This window comes from Atractosteus spatula, chromosome 13 (assembly GCF_055471065.1).
Source record: "Atractosteus spatula isolate fAtrSpa1 chromosome 13, fAtrSpa1.hap1, whole genome shotgun sequence".
NCBI lineage: Eukaryota > Metazoa > Chordata > Actinopteri > Semionotiformes > Lepisosteidae > Atractosteus > Atractosteus spatula.
Window position 1 is genome coordinate 19,852,288 of NC_142718.1, and position 17,767 is coordinate 19,870,054.

General features: G+C 35.8%; 1 protein-coding gene across 3 annotated transcripts in view; it reads right to left on the reverse strand.

Moving 5' to 3' along the window:
• The window catches only part of stk11ip (serine/threonine kinase 11 interacting protein), a 50,445-nt gene that overhangs the window by 18,922 nt on the left and 13,756 nt on the right, over positions 1-17,767 (reverse strand). For all 3 annotated transcript variants that reach the window (XM_088930318.1, XM_088930316.1, XM_088930317.1), the window contains 13 exons: positions 16,451-16,558; positions 15,696-15,767; positions 14,488-14,617; positions 10,053-10,156; positions 8,994-9,083; positions 8,523-8,564; positions 8,179-8,349; positions 7,715-7,796; positions 6,851-7,309; positions 6,091-6,287; positions 5,207-5,317; positions 4,254-4,449; positions 369-538 (listed from right to left, as the gene is read on the reverse strand). In XM_088930318.1, the coding sequence (XP_088786444.1) occupies positions 369-538; positions 4,254-4,449; positions 5,207-5,317; positions 6,091-6,287; positions 6,851-7,309; positions 7,715-7,796; positions 8,179-8,349; positions 8,523-8,564; positions 8,994-9,083; positions 10,053-10,156; positions 14,488-14,617; positions 15,696-15,767; positions 16,451-16,558 (1,932 nt within the window). The remainder of the gene's footprint in view (positions 1-368; positions 539-4,253; positions 4,450-5,206; positions 5,318-6,090; positions 6,288-6,850; positions 7,310-7,714; positions 7,797-8,178; positions 8,350-8,522; positions 8,565-8,993; positions 9,084-10,052; positions 10,157-14,487; positions 14,618-15,695; positions 15,768-16,450; positions 16,559-17,767) is intronic.

Below are 17,767 nucleotides of genomic sequence, written 5' to 3' on the forward strand. Positions count from 1 at the left end.
AAATTCACACACAACAAAGCAGAACACAAATATCTGGAATAGACTGCTAATCAAAGACAAAGGTTTGGCAAGCAAAAAAAAACAACAGAATTCTAACCCTAGAACAAATAGGAATCAGACATATTTTAATCAGTAATGTGAACAATATAAAAGTAAATTATGATTCAGGGAATATATATATATTTAGCAAAACCTCTTTAAAAATGAAACATTTTCCTTCTTGAATGCTGGATGGAGAACATGACTCCCTAAAAACTGCTGACCCATACATAAATCTTGTGGTCATTTGATATGTTTTGAATTTTATAAACTCACAAAGATTACAATATCAGACTGATACCCCAAACCCAATGACGGAAAGGACTGACCTCTATATCTATGTGAGCACCGCTATCAACAAAGGTGATCTGCAGAATGCTGAAATTCTGCTCAGATTGAGATTGGACGGGTGTGCTTGTATATTGATCTGACTGGCCAGGAAGCTGCACCACATGATCACTGTTGCATTCTGGGCAGATAAGAGCATTTGCAGCAGCATCTGTGATGGAAAACAAGAGAATAAAACTTACTTCCATGGTGAATATTCAGATAGGACAGAAGAATAAAAAACAAGCATAAGGCTGAATTGTAGCTAAGACATGCACCCTAGCATTGCATACTGAGAAAGGGAAGAGGAAATGAATGGAACAAAGGAATCAACCCTGTTCATTCACCAACGTACTGGTAACCTTTTCCATTTACAAACATATGAGTAAGCTAAATATGCTGAAATGTTTAATGATTTCAATGATATAAGTAGTAAGTGTTTACAAAATGAACTGTCTCATAAACATTTCAGATTGAGTCACTGAAGATGAAATTACATGAAATGAAATGAAATGCAATGCATGTTCAGACCATCACAATGATTTTGATGTTTCAGAACAATAACCAAATTATTTTAATTTTGAAAGAACTTAAAATGGAAACTAATTTCAGTTTTGACAGAACATGTAGCAGTGTCAAATGCTAGTCAGTTTGACTTCTTTCTCAATAAAAACAATCTGAAGAAGGCTTCACAGCTGAAATATTGTTTTCTCTCTTCTCTTTTCAGCATGGAATAAACCATTACTTATTCCTTTGCAGATGCACAAGATGCACTTGTCTGGATTTTCATCATGCGAAATCCATCTTTATTGCTATTTGTGGTACAAAGCATCTTCATACTAATTTAAAACAATCACAAAACTGATATTGAAATCCACTTAATCATGAATCACTTATAACAGTATTAATGGTTAAACAAACTTTTAAAAATTATTTAATTATCTATTTAAACCCCAAAGCCAAAGAGGAAATGCAGAAGCACCTACTGAACAAAACAGATTACATACACTCCTTGAAGAGATATACTGTGCATTAATGTACTGTACAGTGTTTTAGTGAATAAAAGAGAAGGAGAAATGGAGAAATACAGCAACTACAGTATGTTCCAAGTGGCCAAGGTAGTAATGGAGGCTAAGTACAACAGTTATAATCCTTTGTAGAACTCAAATATCATGTAGCTATTCTAACCAAATACACAAATAAAAATAGCAGACCATATCCAAGAGCATAAGAAGAAAATCAGAGGAAAGTGTTATTTTGAGCTTGTATGTTTATTCTCATATGGCGGTGTCAAATTAGAAATCATTCTTCAAGATCACTTTAGCTCAAGGAAAGCAGAAACATTTAATATTTCAAGATTAAATCTTAAATCATCATATTCTCACAATAATTAAAACTATTTTTATACAGAACAGTAATGAGAAGGTAATTTGTTAACATTTTAAGGGTGCACTTCCTAAAAGGGGAAAAATTACAAAAGAAACCAATGTTTTTGGATTGCATAACAGAAAATAAAAATGACACATTCTTTGCTAAATATTAAAATGATCCAAAAAAGCTGCTGTTAAACTTCAAAAAATGGACTGTATGCCAGCTGAGCAAATAAAATGTTGCTACAGAACAAGCTAGAGCACTATTAATTCAGCAATACACTAGATATAGGAGGAGAGAGAAAGATGCTTTTGGGTGTTAACCATCACCATAGTTTTTTTCAAGTTTAATGGATCTGATTCTTTGATGAGTATAGGGCAAGACAGACATCTGCTCTTGAACTTAATCTGTAAAAAAACAGAAAGTGTTTTCTTGTCTTGAGTGTCTGCAATACTACAGTGACTTCAAAGCAATAGATTTTAAAATTACTGGTATAGCAATTATCACTAATAGATACGACACACTATTGGACGTTAATGAGCGTGGCACTGACCAATACATTAACTGGTGTTTACAACAGACTAGTGGGAAGGTACAAAAATGATGATGTGAGCTGGAGTGTTCAGTTCTACAGAACTCCACTTCTAGGGATTAATAGCAATCTGATTGCACAACATGAATCAAGTCATGGGATCTCACTTGCTGCCATTCCAGTGGGCTCTTTCTGTGAGAAGAAAGAGCCCTGAAGGACAACACACGCCAGCTATCTTCCAAGATGAGAATGTGACAGTTGGGCATCCATGGCAAAACTTGTCAGGCTTATCCAGGCACTCTTTAAAAGAGGAACGGGACAAAATCCCACAAGAGATCTGCAACCTAGTGTGAAGTATGCACTGCAGATGTACTACTTGTACCACTTCAAACAGTGGCCAAAACAAACAGGCTACTCCTAGCCTGTGAATTTCACTGTTGATCAACCCTATTGAAACTAAATGCTAATTAGTGTAATGAATTAACCTATGACATACTGTTTAATAAAATGTTACTGCACCTGCTACATAACAATTGTCATTTACCTGGAAACGTAGTGAATTTGCTACAGTTATAAGTGATAGGCTTCTTTGATGCTTAAACAATATAAATAAAACAATAGGTATAGAAACAAAAGGTATATGCAGAAGACCAAATGATATGAAACTCATTACTGTAGTACTGAATTACATGGTATTGCAATAAAACAAAAGACTTCAGATTAACTGACCACAGTTCAAATAGGTAGCTGCATCAGCATGCATAGGCTACAAAGGAACAAGTAAAGGTATATTCCATGGTGAAAAGTGAAGAAAAGAAATGGTAGGTGATATGACTACATTACTGCATGATTAATACTGAAATGAGACAATTCTACTGCACATGGAAAGAGTGACTGATTGATTTAGTCAGTAACCACTGAGAGCTCATAAAGCCCTCTGCTGGCTATGATTGTTGCTGAAAAATCAAGCTACGGTAGTATTTATTTTATATATAAAATTTGTTTTGTACTTAACTACATTTCACATTATTTATAATGTCCTAAAGCACACACACTTATATCAGACTAGATTTATTGACAAGAGAGATAGATTTTGGTATTGTAAACTGTGATAGTTTATTACAAAACTGGAGGTTTCAGAATTCAGCAGTTAGTGCTGCTGCCTCACAGCTCTTGGGTTCAGGGTTCAAATCCAGAGTTGGCCAGCCTCCTGTGTGGGTTTCCATTATTCTTACCATGCTTTTGTTACCAGCTCAACTCTCAATAAACTATGTGACACTATGATTGGCTTTAGCAGGCCTTTTTATAATTAACTTTAAGTTGAAAACAATTTAACAGCTCTCTTGCATGTGAATACTTCAACTAAGGTGTCAATTAAGCAATTCAAAATGAAAACCAGAACATAAATAGATTCTGTCCTAGGAGGATTCTTATGAAGTTTTGTTTTTTTACAGATGTGTGCCTAAAAATGTAGTTTAAAGCAGAATCATATTGGAGGAATAGAAAATGTAATGTAAAACCTGACTTTCTGACTTTTACAAATTAAAACAAGGTGACAAGCTAGCTGGGCGAAATGTCCTCTTCTTGTTTGTTAGGTAGCATCTAACTGATCTTACAATCTCCAACTATTTCTTAGAAGATGCTAGAGTATCAGCATGACTGGGTAACTTGTTCCAGATGCCCACATCCCTTTGTGTAATAGAGTGACGTGCTGTTCTAAATACACTGTTCTTTAGTTAAAACTGGGAAACCAGTCTGTGATGGGATATATAAATACTACTTAGCCAACATGATTTCATAATGCTAGAAAGCATAATTGTTTAAATAATTATTTATGTTTGCTTCTTCTATATTACGTTTATATGATCAGTCTATCACATATTCTTCCATTTGTTTTGTAACACGTGGCAGCCTGGGTCAGTCAAGAACATCTACATAGTGGAAAAATATTAAAGCAGGTCCCTCAGCAGTGGAGATTTCTTACCAGCTGTGTCCTGTCCTGCGTCGGCCTGTTTCATGCTCCCAACATGAGGTGGAAGAAGCACACACTGCTCCTCCTCCGCCCGCTGTGTGAACTCCAGCTTACACTTCAGGCACTGTAGACGCTCACACTCGGGCTGCCCCTGCAAGCCTTTTTGCACATTCTCCTCGGCGATTCGAGTAAGGACTTCCGCTAATGACTGGAACACCCAATATAAATAAATTGGAAACACTTGAAAGGGGTTATCATAGATGAAAAAAACTACCAGGAATCGGTTGCATAAGCAATATGTACTATTGATATAACTCATCCTCGTTAAAGAGAAAACATACAATTAACCACTATAAAGGAGGTCAAAATGCTTCCTGAAGATGATATTTAAAACTTTGCATCTAGCCAACTTAGTTTACTATTGATGATGTAGATTACATAAAAAAATGTTTTATGCAAAGTAAAACTTGTCTTTAGGAAATATCTTGATCTTTTAGGGCTAAAACCACACTGTACAATATGTTCACAAAGTACAGAGTCAACCTCAATAATTACAGTCCTCCTAGCTACAGTCACCTAGCTTTGAAGCTTGAGAGCACGGAACTGAATTAAGGCTTTTGGCAGAAACAAGATGAAACATGTTCCACTACTAATGGAACAAACCAAAGATTATTCTACACTTGAACACACTTTAAATCATAAACCTTTTCACTGTTGTAATTACCAATCTCCCAGAGTCCTTTTTGTGTGTTGTTCAAACTAATCCCAAAGACAATATATTATGTCAATTCCACAATTTCATGACTCAAGGCTACAGTCTTTTAAAAAAAAATCTATATGTTGATCACAGGAGTAAACCACATCTTTAAAATCAAACCACATCTTACAAACAGTGATAAAAGATAAGTTGCAAATTGCAGTGATCAGGTTTTGTTGGTATTCCTCCAAAATCTCTTCATGTTTACCTGTAAGGCTTGCTGTGGATCCTCATCCAACATTACATACTGCCGCCTCTGTCGTGCTCGACTAATGTAACTGAAGTGCAGTTCCAGTACTGGAAGGGATATTTCCTCTCCCTGTGACAGGTGGGTAAAAAAAATCAAGCTTTTAGTTTTTTGTAATTCTCTCCAGACTGATAAGCATCAACTACTCTATTTTGATTTCTGCTCAAAATCTCTTTGGACTGTAGCATGATGTTTTTCTTACTTGTTACCCAATTATTTAATTCTAAATTATTTAAAAATGGGTTCATTTATGTGATTTATTTCACACACACTGAATCTTAATTATTATTATGTTCTACTCTGTAAACTACTGCATCTAAAAAAATATTACATTTGTAAATCTGAACTCGTTTGGCTATTTAAGAAAAGACTATTTTTGGCTAAACAAGGTATAATAGCAAGAAACTGAAATTCCAGTCATTACATTGGGAGTTTACAAACTTTTTCTCAGCCCTGTAGATATATTTTCCTCCTTAAAGGGAAATTATACAGAGCATGTCATCTCTCTCAAACATCATCAAATTCTCTTATTCCATAAACACATCTGCGATTGTATTTAGATACATTTCATAGTTGTTTTATTAAAGCATAAGGTGGACTTTAGAGATGATAATCTTTAGAAAATCAGTCAATGACACTCTGAATTCTTTTAAAATCAACTGATTTTACTCTTTTAAAAGATCTTTGATGGTTTTAGAGTTTATCAAAAAGTTCACCACATTAACACACCCATTAAATCTTAAAGACGTACTTATACATTAAGTATAAGTAATTATTAAGTAGTACAGCTTTGTGCTGAACACGTTAACCAAAATGCGTTTGCTCTCCATCTAACAAAGACTGACCTTTTCTGTCCAGGTGGCCTGGGAGGCAGTGACCTCTCTGAGGCTGTCCAGCTCTAACTTGGCCAAAACTCTACCACTCTTCATGTCCACTTCCAACACATGGCCTGGTTTCACCCGTAGGAAGAGTCGTGAGACTGTTTCCTTCGGACACTTGTCCACTGGTAACACACCCACCACTAGGGGCACACAAAGATCCACTAGACAACAGGGAAGAAGAGAAAGAGATGAGAAGAGATGAAATCTGAAACAGAACAGATTTATACTTGGCAGAAGACACAAAAACACCAAAAGTGACTATCAGTTTACAGTGCTTCACCCTCTATATGCACAGCTGCATGATTCTGCTGTACTCTAAAAACTTGGAAAGGACACAGAATCCTGTGAATCAGGCAGTACAAAAAATAGCTATCCAAACAAGCAAAATGTACAAGAGGTGTGCAGGCGCCTTCTGTTGCTTTGTTGCTCTGGGAATATTTCTTTAAGATACATTACAGAATAATAAAAATTGCCCTTCCTCAAAGGTAGTGGCAGGCACTGTGAGTAGGGAAGTTTAAATGTTTAGCAGACAGACTGCAAGATGGTAAAATTGAAGTATTGTAATGCTGTGGACTATAAAGAACAATTACATTGCAGCTAGATTATCCAATTATCTTGAACATTTTAATTTCAGAAATAATCTTATAAGATATTACTTTTTAGCTAGACTTTTTGTTTTGGAGATTATAGTGGCTTATTCAATTACAAATATGATTCTGCTTACCTTCTAAATCCTCTTCCTCTTCCTCCAGTTTTTCTTTCCCTTCTTCTGGGCCCTCACTCTCCAAGTCTTGGGTAGATACCTCAAGAGTAGGCTCACTCCATTCCAAAACTGATTCAGTGCCTTCCTGGCTGTGTCCAGTCCACTGAAGGGTAGATTCTGTATCTTCTACTTCAGACATTTCTTCTTTAGGCTCAGACGTTAAGAGAGGGCCAATCAGACTCTTCACTTGTGGGCCCTGTGATCCTATTTTGGGGTTGTCCACTATCTGGTGTGGAGCTCTTGGATTTTGATCCACTGTCATGTTAGCTAGTGGGCTTGGCTTGGGAACGTCTGATCCCATATCTGCTTGTATCACTTGTGTGCCTTCCAGGTGATGTTTGTACTGCAGCCAGTCTTCACCCAGCTGGTGCCGGAAGCTGTCCATTCTTTCTATCGCCTTCTGATGAGGTAACACAATGTCTGTGGTACAAAAATCTACATTTCACCATTCCAGATGTCGTAGACAGGAGTACTTATTTTGTAGCATCATAATTTCTTATGTTTTACAATTTATTCATACACTGCATTTGCTCAAAAGAAATGTATTAGAAAATCTGCAATCTTTCCTCAAATCTGTAATCAAACTAAATAAAAAAGCAAAGTTTAACCTATCCTTCATATTTCACCATGTAGTGGTTAGTTATTCACCTTGTGGGTTCACTGCTAAGACATTCACTGTGATAATACAGTGTAAAATGTTCTTACTAGCATCAGTAATATTTTAGTCACCTTTTTCATAGTTATCTTTCATGAACATTTTAACCACCAAGTTACATGAACTATTTGATTGCTGGAGTATTATGAAGAGCTTACACCACATCTTACCAAGTGAGGCATTCTGGGCCCTAGATTCATAGTCTGTGTCACTGGGCTCAGAAATGCTGGCTCTTCTCACTTTGATCTTACTCTGAAAGAAAATGTGAAATATGAAAAAAACACCAATGCCATCTGAATACTTAACTGTTATAGAATTAGCTTTCTTAAATGCTCTATCAAAACATTAGGTCAATCCTTTGTGACATGTATTACAAAGCAAGAAAAATGACAGAGAACACTTTCTTCTAAATTGCTTTTGGTTGAAAAAAAATGTAGAAAGAAATGCAGAATGTAAAATGTATTTTACAGAAAAAATACTGAAAACGTAATCACAATGAAGATTTTAGCCAACAGAAAAAACACAACACCTGTAAAAAAAACTGGAAACACTGTTTTTTTTTAATTTTGTTTTTGTTTTAAACTTTTTAAAATTAACTAAATGACCAAAGAAGCGACATCACCATCACCCCTACCTTTGATTTCTTTCGACAAAGTCGTGCTGCTCCAGATTCACTTAAGGACAGACTGTCACTCAACTCTCCCCCTCCACTGGACACATCCTGGGTACCTCGCTCTGATAAGATCACTTCCTGAGGGGTGTTTTGCACAATTTGTCCAATCAACTGGCCTGGTTTTGGTAGGACCTTTGAAAAGATCAATTCCACCAGTTAAAGAGTGAAATATACAGTAAATAGTGTAAATAGTAAAGCAACTGAAATAATAGAAATATTATTTCTCTGCAATTTCACTACAGTAGCATAAAGACATACACTAGTCAACAATTAATTCAGTTTAGACAAAAAATAAAAATACTCACTGCTAATTCACTGGCTGACAGAAGGCAACCATCTAGCTTGAGCTGAAAAATGAAATTCAAAATATTACAAGCAATTCATTGTAATTCAAATCAATGGATGTACGCTTACCTAGTTACCCAACCCCCTGAATTAATACCTACTATGATATCTGGCTACTGAAAGGCACTCTTAGCTTAAGTGAGTGCCGTGATTGTGGGGAGGGAAGGGGAATCACTGACTGTTACAATCAACATAAGAAACATTACAACATTACAAATATTTTAAGACTAAAAGGCTAGTGTAAGTCAGATGATAAATCTATACGACATGCAATTTGTTTAAATCACAGTCCTTAGCAACTACTGAATATAGCCCAGTTATTACAGAGCCATTTTATTCTTACTAAGAAGAAGTAGAAGAACTGAAAACAGATATAATGGAGAAAAAGCTGGACTGAAATCACTTGGAATGCAGAGGTATCATATACTCACTTTAAGACAGGCAGCTTTTGGAGAAATATGCTTGATTACAGAAACACGGTGAGCTCGCTGAAAGTATAATGGGTTACCCTCCAGCTGGAGCTAAGGTGTCAAAAGAACACAATTATTTGGTATGTTTTGCACAATAGAACAGCAAGGCTCTCTTCTGCTGTAATAGCGATGAAATGTTTAATTAACACCACAGTAGAAAATATAAAAAATACCTTTGGCTTAGAAACATAGGAAATTGTTTGCAATCAAGCAAGCATAACTATAGCTCTAAATATTAGCATATTTAATAGGCATGTAACTTTTAATACATATTTTCTTTTGTTATATTCGTTAGTCTTCAAAAGACGTGAATATTTTCTAGTCATTTGCAGACTATACTGTGACATTTGTCAGAGCATTAAATATACAAAGGCCACTTAAAGGAGTTAATTTTAATTTAAAACATAACAATAGTTACAAATGAGAGGAGACCATTTAGTCCAACTAATCTATTTGGTAGTTAGTAGATAATTAATCCAAGGATCTCATCCAGCTGTTTTGTGAAAGAAGCCAGGGTATTGGCTTCAACAACATGGCTGGGCAGCTTGCTCCATATTCCCATCACCCTTTGGGTAAAGAAGTACCTTCTGTTCTCAGTGTTAAATGCACTTCTACATAGTTTCCACCACTCAGGAATCAGAAAGCTTTTGTCTTTGTTTTAGAATAACGTAAGTATTTTTTCAAACTTGGATATATGAGAGATGACAGAACATCTGTCATGCATTATGTGGTTTTGTTTCTTAAATAAGCAAAGTGAAGTGCATAGCACAAAAAAAAAAAAACATGCTTTGTTACTGGAACTCAAAGGTAGCCCCAAGATGCTGTCAACAAATTTCCAGAGCTGTTTATCTTAAGCACGAGGGGGAAGAAATACAAATGTACCTTAAATGCTTATATAACATTGCATGCAAAGATGCGTCATTAATTTCTGCTTCTACTTCCACACATTTAGACAAAAAACAGCAGAAAAACAAGCAGGTATGGGCCCAATTGTCCCTAGAAAACAGTAATTCTGCTCACCGTGCTGAGGCAGTGGAGCTGGGACAGAGGAGCAAGTTGGGAATGTTCCATAAGGAGGTTGTAAGCCAGGTCAAGGTGCTGAAGAGAGGAAAGATGCTCCACTCCTAAACAAACATTATGTAATTTATGTCAATGTAACAATGATTATATATACACACTATAAGGTATTTAACTTTCATGGTCATTTGTAGGAACAGGAATACGAACAATACATTTCTCATAGGACACATGGAAGATTTTTACTGTACAAATAAAAAAAACACATTTTTGGCTCAAATACCTTAGTCACAGTACATTAAAGTCAGAAACCCAGCACCCAAAATAACCCATAAGTATAGAGTTATTCCACATGAAAACAATCTCCTGTTAACTTAATAAATTTTGATTTTAAAGAAAATTTCAGTAGTCAAGTTCCTATGGGACAAATGGTTAGTCTGTGATTTCTGGGCTAAATGACCAACTATTCTGGACAAAGATGTGTTCAAAATAGACCTATTTTGGACCCCCACCCTACCATAATTCTCCACACATACAGTGCCTATAGAAAGTCACACCCTTTCCAAAGTAACACATTTGGTGGCCTATGACCAGTCTGAAATCAAGACATATTAAATCACATTTTTAACTTTACACACTGTAACAAATTCTCGAACATTTTTAACTCACCTGTCTCAAAACTCGTATACTCAAGTTTTTTTTTATTTTTACATATACTGCATTGTATAGTAGACCCTTAGTTTAATCTTCTATCGTTTTTGTGTTATTCCTGCCATTGGTCAAGTTACACCATACACTTGAATACAGAGTGTCAGATCAACCTTCAATGAAGGTTCTGTTCATTTTCAGCAGAAGAGAACACAGAAAATATTTCATTTTCACATGAATGAAATCTCCTGATTTCCCCCATTGAATATTTAGGAAAATATTCTATAATGCATATTTTAGTTTGCCGCTCAGTCTAAATTATCCTTGATGCAGACATGAAAATTACCTCAGAAATATAAAAAGAAGTTGTTGGGGTTTTTTTTTACTTTTCTGTTTAAATTTTAAAAAAATGCATGAGCAAGTTAAGATGAAACCTTCACGGAGAGAAGTACATCACACAGAGAACTAAGATAAACATAAGAGAAACATAAAAAAAGCTCTATTTAATTTAATACTTTAAAACACTATATTTACAGTGCCAAAAAGGTAACTCTAACCTATTTTACAATGTTTCATCCTTAAGTTCAAATTAAGTACTGCCAGCAGCTGAGTGGATTTCTTGGTTGTCCAAAATAAACAAGTTATGTCAGTCATTTTGTTATCTGATGGCTGATCCCAAAAGAAGTAGTGTGACTGACAAATACCTCCCTGAGGTCTATCCAAAAGAAACAGAGGTTTGATACAGATTAGAAAGATTTGTTTGAATTAGAGGCAAAGTAGGGGACTGGAAGCATGAGACCTTCCTGGCCGAGTGCAAGCTAAGGTAGTTGAATTACTAAATATAAATGTTATAAATATGAATACAGGACAGCACGGTGGCACAATGGTTAGCACTGGTGCTTTGCAGTGCTGGGCCCCTGGGTTCAGTTCCTGGGGTTCTAGCCGCGTGAAGTCTGTACGTTATCCCCCTATTCATATGGGTTTCCTCCCGCAATCCAAAGACATACTGGTAGGTAAACTGGCTTCTGGGAAAACTGGTCAACTGGCTTCTGGGAAAACTTGCTGCAAGTGCGTGTGTGTATGGGCCTGTGTCTGCCCAGAGATGGACTGGCATCCTGTCCAGGGTGTTTCCTGCTTTGAGCCTGTTTCTTGCCAGGATAGGCTCTGACTACCCTACTTCCCTGTACTGGATACAGCAATTAGAAAAATGATGGATGGATAAATATTAATACAGTAATAACTATATAGTTATTAATAAAGAAATCTTCATCAGACAATTTAACAACACTTTCACACTGTGTTTGGTTGTTTGATGTAAATAGAAGTGACGCTTGGCCTTTGGAATTACATTGCTTTATAATTAAATATAATTACATTTATTATGGTGCTTTTCTGGACACTCCGCTCAAAGCGCTTTACATGTAATGGGGACTCCCCTCCACCACCATCAATGTGCAGCATCCTGGATGATGCGATGGCAGCCATAGTGCGCCAGAACACAAACACCAGTGGGGAGGAGAGCAAAGTAATGAAGCCAATTCATAGATGGGAATTATTAGGAGGCCATGATTGGTAAGGGCCAATGGGAAATTTGGCCAGGACGCTGGGGTTACACCCCTACTCTTTTCGGTAAACGCCCTGGGATTTTTAATGACCACAGAGAGTCAGGACCTTGGTTTTACATCTCATTCGAAGGACGGCGCCTGTTTACAGTATTGCGTCCCCGTCACTATATTGGGGCATCAGGACCCACATGGACCGCAGGGTGAGCGCCCCCTGCTGGCCCTACTAACACCTCTTCCAGCAGCAACCTTAGTTTTTCCCAGGAGGTCTCACCATAGCACCCATATCACTCTGCACATCACACCTGCTTAGCTTCAGTGGGTTGCCAGTTGTGATGTGCAGAGTGATATGGGTGCTGGAAAAGTATCCTAAGTATACAAGTATACCACCCCAGTATACTGGAGTATCTTAAGAAGAAAGGGAATGTCCTTGAGTGGTCCAGTGAAAGTCCTAATTAAAATTAGACAGAAAATCTGTGGCAAGACTTGACAATTGCTGTCCATCAAAGATCCTCACACAATTTGTAAGAGCTTAAGGAAGTTTGCAAAGAAATAGATAAAAATTGCACCTGTCCAAAAACACTCAGCTGAAATTACCGCCAAAGATGCTTCAATCAAGTACTGATAAGGGGGAGAATATTTAAACAATCATTTTATTTTTATTTTCTGAAACATTTGATTGATCCACTCATAAAAATGTTTAGTTTAAGCATTCAAGTTTTGATTAGAATATACAATACACCTTAAAACGTGTGCATACATTTGTAATTCAACAAAATGGGATATGAAGGGGGTGAAGACTTTCGATTGGCCCAGAATAAGTGAAACCTTGCTGTGATTGTGAGAACAATATACATTTTTTGTATTTAACAGACTAATTAAGCTGTTACTAACCACTTAAAAACTGTCACAATAATTAATCAGAAAAGTCTAAATGTTATACTGTACCTTGTTTCACAAGATCTGTGCTGAATGTAAGCTGCAAAGCCATGTCCTTGAAACTCAAGTACATCACTTCCACAGTGTGCGCAGATAGTTTCCATGTGACCTAGACTGCACTTTGGTTTTAAGTTGTAAAGCGCTGAAAGGAAGCAAAGCTACAAACATTCTAATCCTCCTTTCAAATGAATGTAGACCACCTTTACAAGTGATCTTGGTTTGATTGGTTTGATATTCACCCTGGTGTGATAATGTGGCTGTCAAAGAGATGCCTCCCTCTGGTTAAAAGATTAGTGATTAGTAAAGTACAGTGCACTGCAATGCCTCCCTAGGTTTGGACCTAGGCTTCTTCTATATGTAATATATTGCTCACAAACTGACTCCACGAAGAGGCACCATTGTGCCACCTTTAATACTTTTTATTAAATCATTTTTACTTTCTGCTGACAGTGAACAGGTTTATATCCAACACATTTTTAATGGTATACACAATTATCAATTACCTCTAAAAACAAGAAGAGAGTAGGATGGAAACGTGCAGCGTGAAGTCAGTAGAATGGTATGCACAAAGATGCAAGTGATCTAAATACATAATTGTGAATTCTCTTTAAACTCATGTTCTGTGCGATTGTATTGGTGTGAAATGAACTCGACCTAAACTGAAAAAGAGGCAGATGAACCACCATTCAAATAACATGCCAATGAACAACATGTGAAAGTGCTCTAACTTCAGCTTTGGAGGAGTCATAATTGTGCAAGTATTATCATGATGTAGTTCAAGTAGGTAGCTGCGTCAGCATGTGTAACCTGCAAAGGAACAACTTAAAGGTTTATTCCATTCTGGAAAGAGAAGAAAGGAAACACAATGTTTCGGCTTGTGACACCAGAAGAAGGCTCCACAGCCGAAACGTTTCCCTTCTTCTCTTGTCAGCATGGAATAAACCTTTAACTTGTTCCTTTCTCTTATCATGAGTATTTCAGAAATACACTTGCCATATTTAATGACTATATTATACTGTAAATGTATTTACTATACTATAATGTATTTCATTGGTATAGGCAACAAAATAACTAGTTACAGCTGTAACTAAGGAGTCAGTGGTTCAGTGTACACAGTGATGTGCTCACCCAGTTAGAATGACACTGGCACATTAATAAATTAAAAGCTGAGCTTCAGAAACGGTACACAAGAACACAAACTTAAATCACAGACAAAGGATTACATTAGTAATCTTCTCTGGTAAAAAAGACACCTTTACATTTTTAGAGACTTTCTGATACACTCTTACCATCGATGGTCTCCAGTTCATTGTTCCTGAGTATGAGAGTGACAAGCTTGGCCCTCCAGCTCTGACCAAGTGTTGGCACTTTCTGGAGAAAGTTGTAGCCCAAATTCAAGTGTTCGAGCTCACTAAGAGGCTGCACAAGAAAAAGGAAAATCAACAGCAAATTTGCTTCAATAAGAATGTTTATAATACTATCTAAAAGGTAACAAAACTTTTGACAAAACTCAAACAAGTAAGCAAATGAAAATAAATCTGGCTTCTTAACACAAAAACCAGCGAGAATGCTAGAAGGTTGTTCTTTGTACTCCAATTTAAACTCAAGCCTTTTGGAGACAACTTCTCTAATTCTTCAGTAAAGCAGCTGCATGCTCTGGAGGTATTTTGCTGTTGCCAGTAACTCGAGAAGAAGAGAAAGTAAGGAAAATAAAGTCTTACATTCATAGGTTCCTTATCCGACTCCGAATAAGATTTGTTTATTGCCATTATTATTATTATTATGATTATTGCAGTTAATAATGACTGCAATACGAAGCTGGGGCAAAGAAGAGATGGGAATTATATTTTGTATTTGCATTTGCTTTTTAACAAAATTTAATACAATTCTGATTTTGATAAAATCAAAATTCTGATAATAGAATTCCAATTTTGGTGATAAGAAGAAATATCATGTAAGAAGGTTTCATAAAATTTTCCATAATAGAATAAGCTTTGCTATACTGACACAGTTACTGTATATACCGTACTACACAATTACACCAAACACCCAGGCAGTTATTGTACAATTGCTTTTCACATGATATTGAAGAAGAAAGATAACTATGAATGCTTAAAGTGTGTTAGGTCTTACAACGAAGACATTGTTAAAAGTTGAAAGTTTTATAACTGACTTTGTTCCTTAGAAAAAAAAATACAGAGGAAAATGTTTCAGGAATAAAGCCAATAATGATGTACAACATTCGCCAAATAAAACATTTTTTTGAATCAATGAAGGTTCACAGTCAAAAAGTGAAAAACAAACACACACAGCACACACTGCAATGGCAGCTAATTTCAATACAATGCAATTCAATCAGTGAACCAAGTGGTAGAAAAGGTTAGCATCTGAATGGATCACTGTACTGTTCGGTACCTTAATGACTGAGCAGGTGAATTTAAATGTTAGTTTGTGTTTTAGTAACATTCAGCTTAGTACTACCTGTATTCATACTTACCATTAGATATTTAGCACAGTCCTGGATTTTATTATGGCTCAGGTCAAGCGACTTCAGAACATTCAACAAAGTCTGTAAATTAAGAAACCACAAATAAGTCAAAATTATGCTTATGGAATAAAGTTCTGCACTTTCACAAACTGTGAGATTAGAATGTACAGTTTTCATATGTCCAGCTAACCTTATTTCAAATTCTAATCATCCTTATTCAATGTATTTTGAAAACAAAAGTAAAGTTTCAACAGACTGATATTATTGTAACTGTTATAATTCCAATATTAATTAGGGGTAAACTACATTGTAACTGGCACCGGGCACAAGGGAGGACTACACTCTGCACTCTAAACATGCATCACATGTGCATTCAGTCGCAAGAATGTCTTTGTTTTCTGAGAAAAAACAGCAGAGTTGAATACATTAAATAAAGGGAATGCTGACGTGTTTGCAAGGGTTAGTCTGTTAAGGAGACCACAAATGTTGGCTCCTCAATTTATTAGGCTGTAATTTTCAGTAGATGGCCACCGGCTCATGTATACTAGGAGGTGTACTTAAAAGGGGGACATCCAAAATTAAAAAGATAGAAGCGAAAAACTGAAAGAGAGACAAGAGAAAGTTACAGACCAGTGTATATTACTAGGTTCATCCTTGCCAAACCAAAACCTAAATGTTATTGTGTGCTGATGTGCTGAATGGACTTACACTATATTCTACATTTGTGTTCTACACAAATTCTATATTTAATTCAAGGACCTTACCAAGGAGTCATCAAGAGATGTTATGGAATTATAACTGAAGTTCAATGTGTGCAGTTCAAGCCAAGATAATGCTGTACTAAGATCCCCTCCACACAAGGATATCAGTTCCTGTCAAAAAAGGAAAAGAACAGGTTAAGAAAAGTTCTTTACTTGATACTCAGCATCAAACTAAGCTGCACTGTACTTTTCAAACTGTGGTGAAACAAAATAACAGAAGCAGTTTAAAAATCATTATTAGGATAATACTGTTTTAAACAGACAAATTGAGACAATTTTTCATTTACAATGATGACCTAGTCAAGAGCTCTACAACATTGATGCATCAAATACTCAGGACTAACTAATCTCAGGAGTGAAAGAGAAACAACAAAAAATATAGGGTTTATTTTTTTTTATTTTATACATTTATATATGTTACATTTAACATATATAAGCAGTTTTGTTCAGATTTTGAAAAGCATACAAATTCATGTTATTTAATTCTTAACATATATGAAAAAGATGACAATTTAATTGTTAAGGACAGATAATAATCAACATCAATTGTAATGGGCATCATTTAAAACGTAAACCTGGAATAATTTATTTCGAGTATAGTAAAACAGAACTTCCACCTTTGTACTTCAATGTATTTTAATACATTTGTGGTTTTGTTTAACAACCTTTGTTTTATTACATAAATGTGTCAGATATTAACATAGCAGGTCAGTCTATCACATATAGCTTAGGGTCTGTCTTCCCAGAAACCAATAAACCTACCACTAATTCTAAAGACTATAGGAGGAAGCCAAAGGACACAGAGGAAACCCACATAAACATGGGAAGAACACAGAAACTCCTCACAGTTTCCTCACCCTAGGAATTTAATCCAGGACTACAGAGCTGGAGACAGTAATGCTAATCACTATGTACCCATAAAAATAACTAAGTCTAGATAGTTTTCTTTTATGTTTTGAAAGTTGAAGCAACAACTATTTCAGCCAAAAGCCTATACTTCAGGTATTTTTTGTTATTGTTACTAAGGTAGCAGTTTGAATTATTTTTGTTAAATAGCACAGATTTCATTTGAGCACATTTTAGTAAAATATATAGTTCACAGAAAGTCTGAGAAGTACTTTCAAAACTATAAGCTGGAAACTTATGGGACTTTAAGTCAAGAGCAATAATATACACCTTTTTCATAGCATTTATTGATTTACAGTATTAAAACCTTTAAATCACTCTATAAAGATATCTGGACTTGTGATTTTAGTCAAGAACTACTATAATACTCTATGATCTTTTAAAAGCTCCTGTAATGTATCCATGCCCAGTATG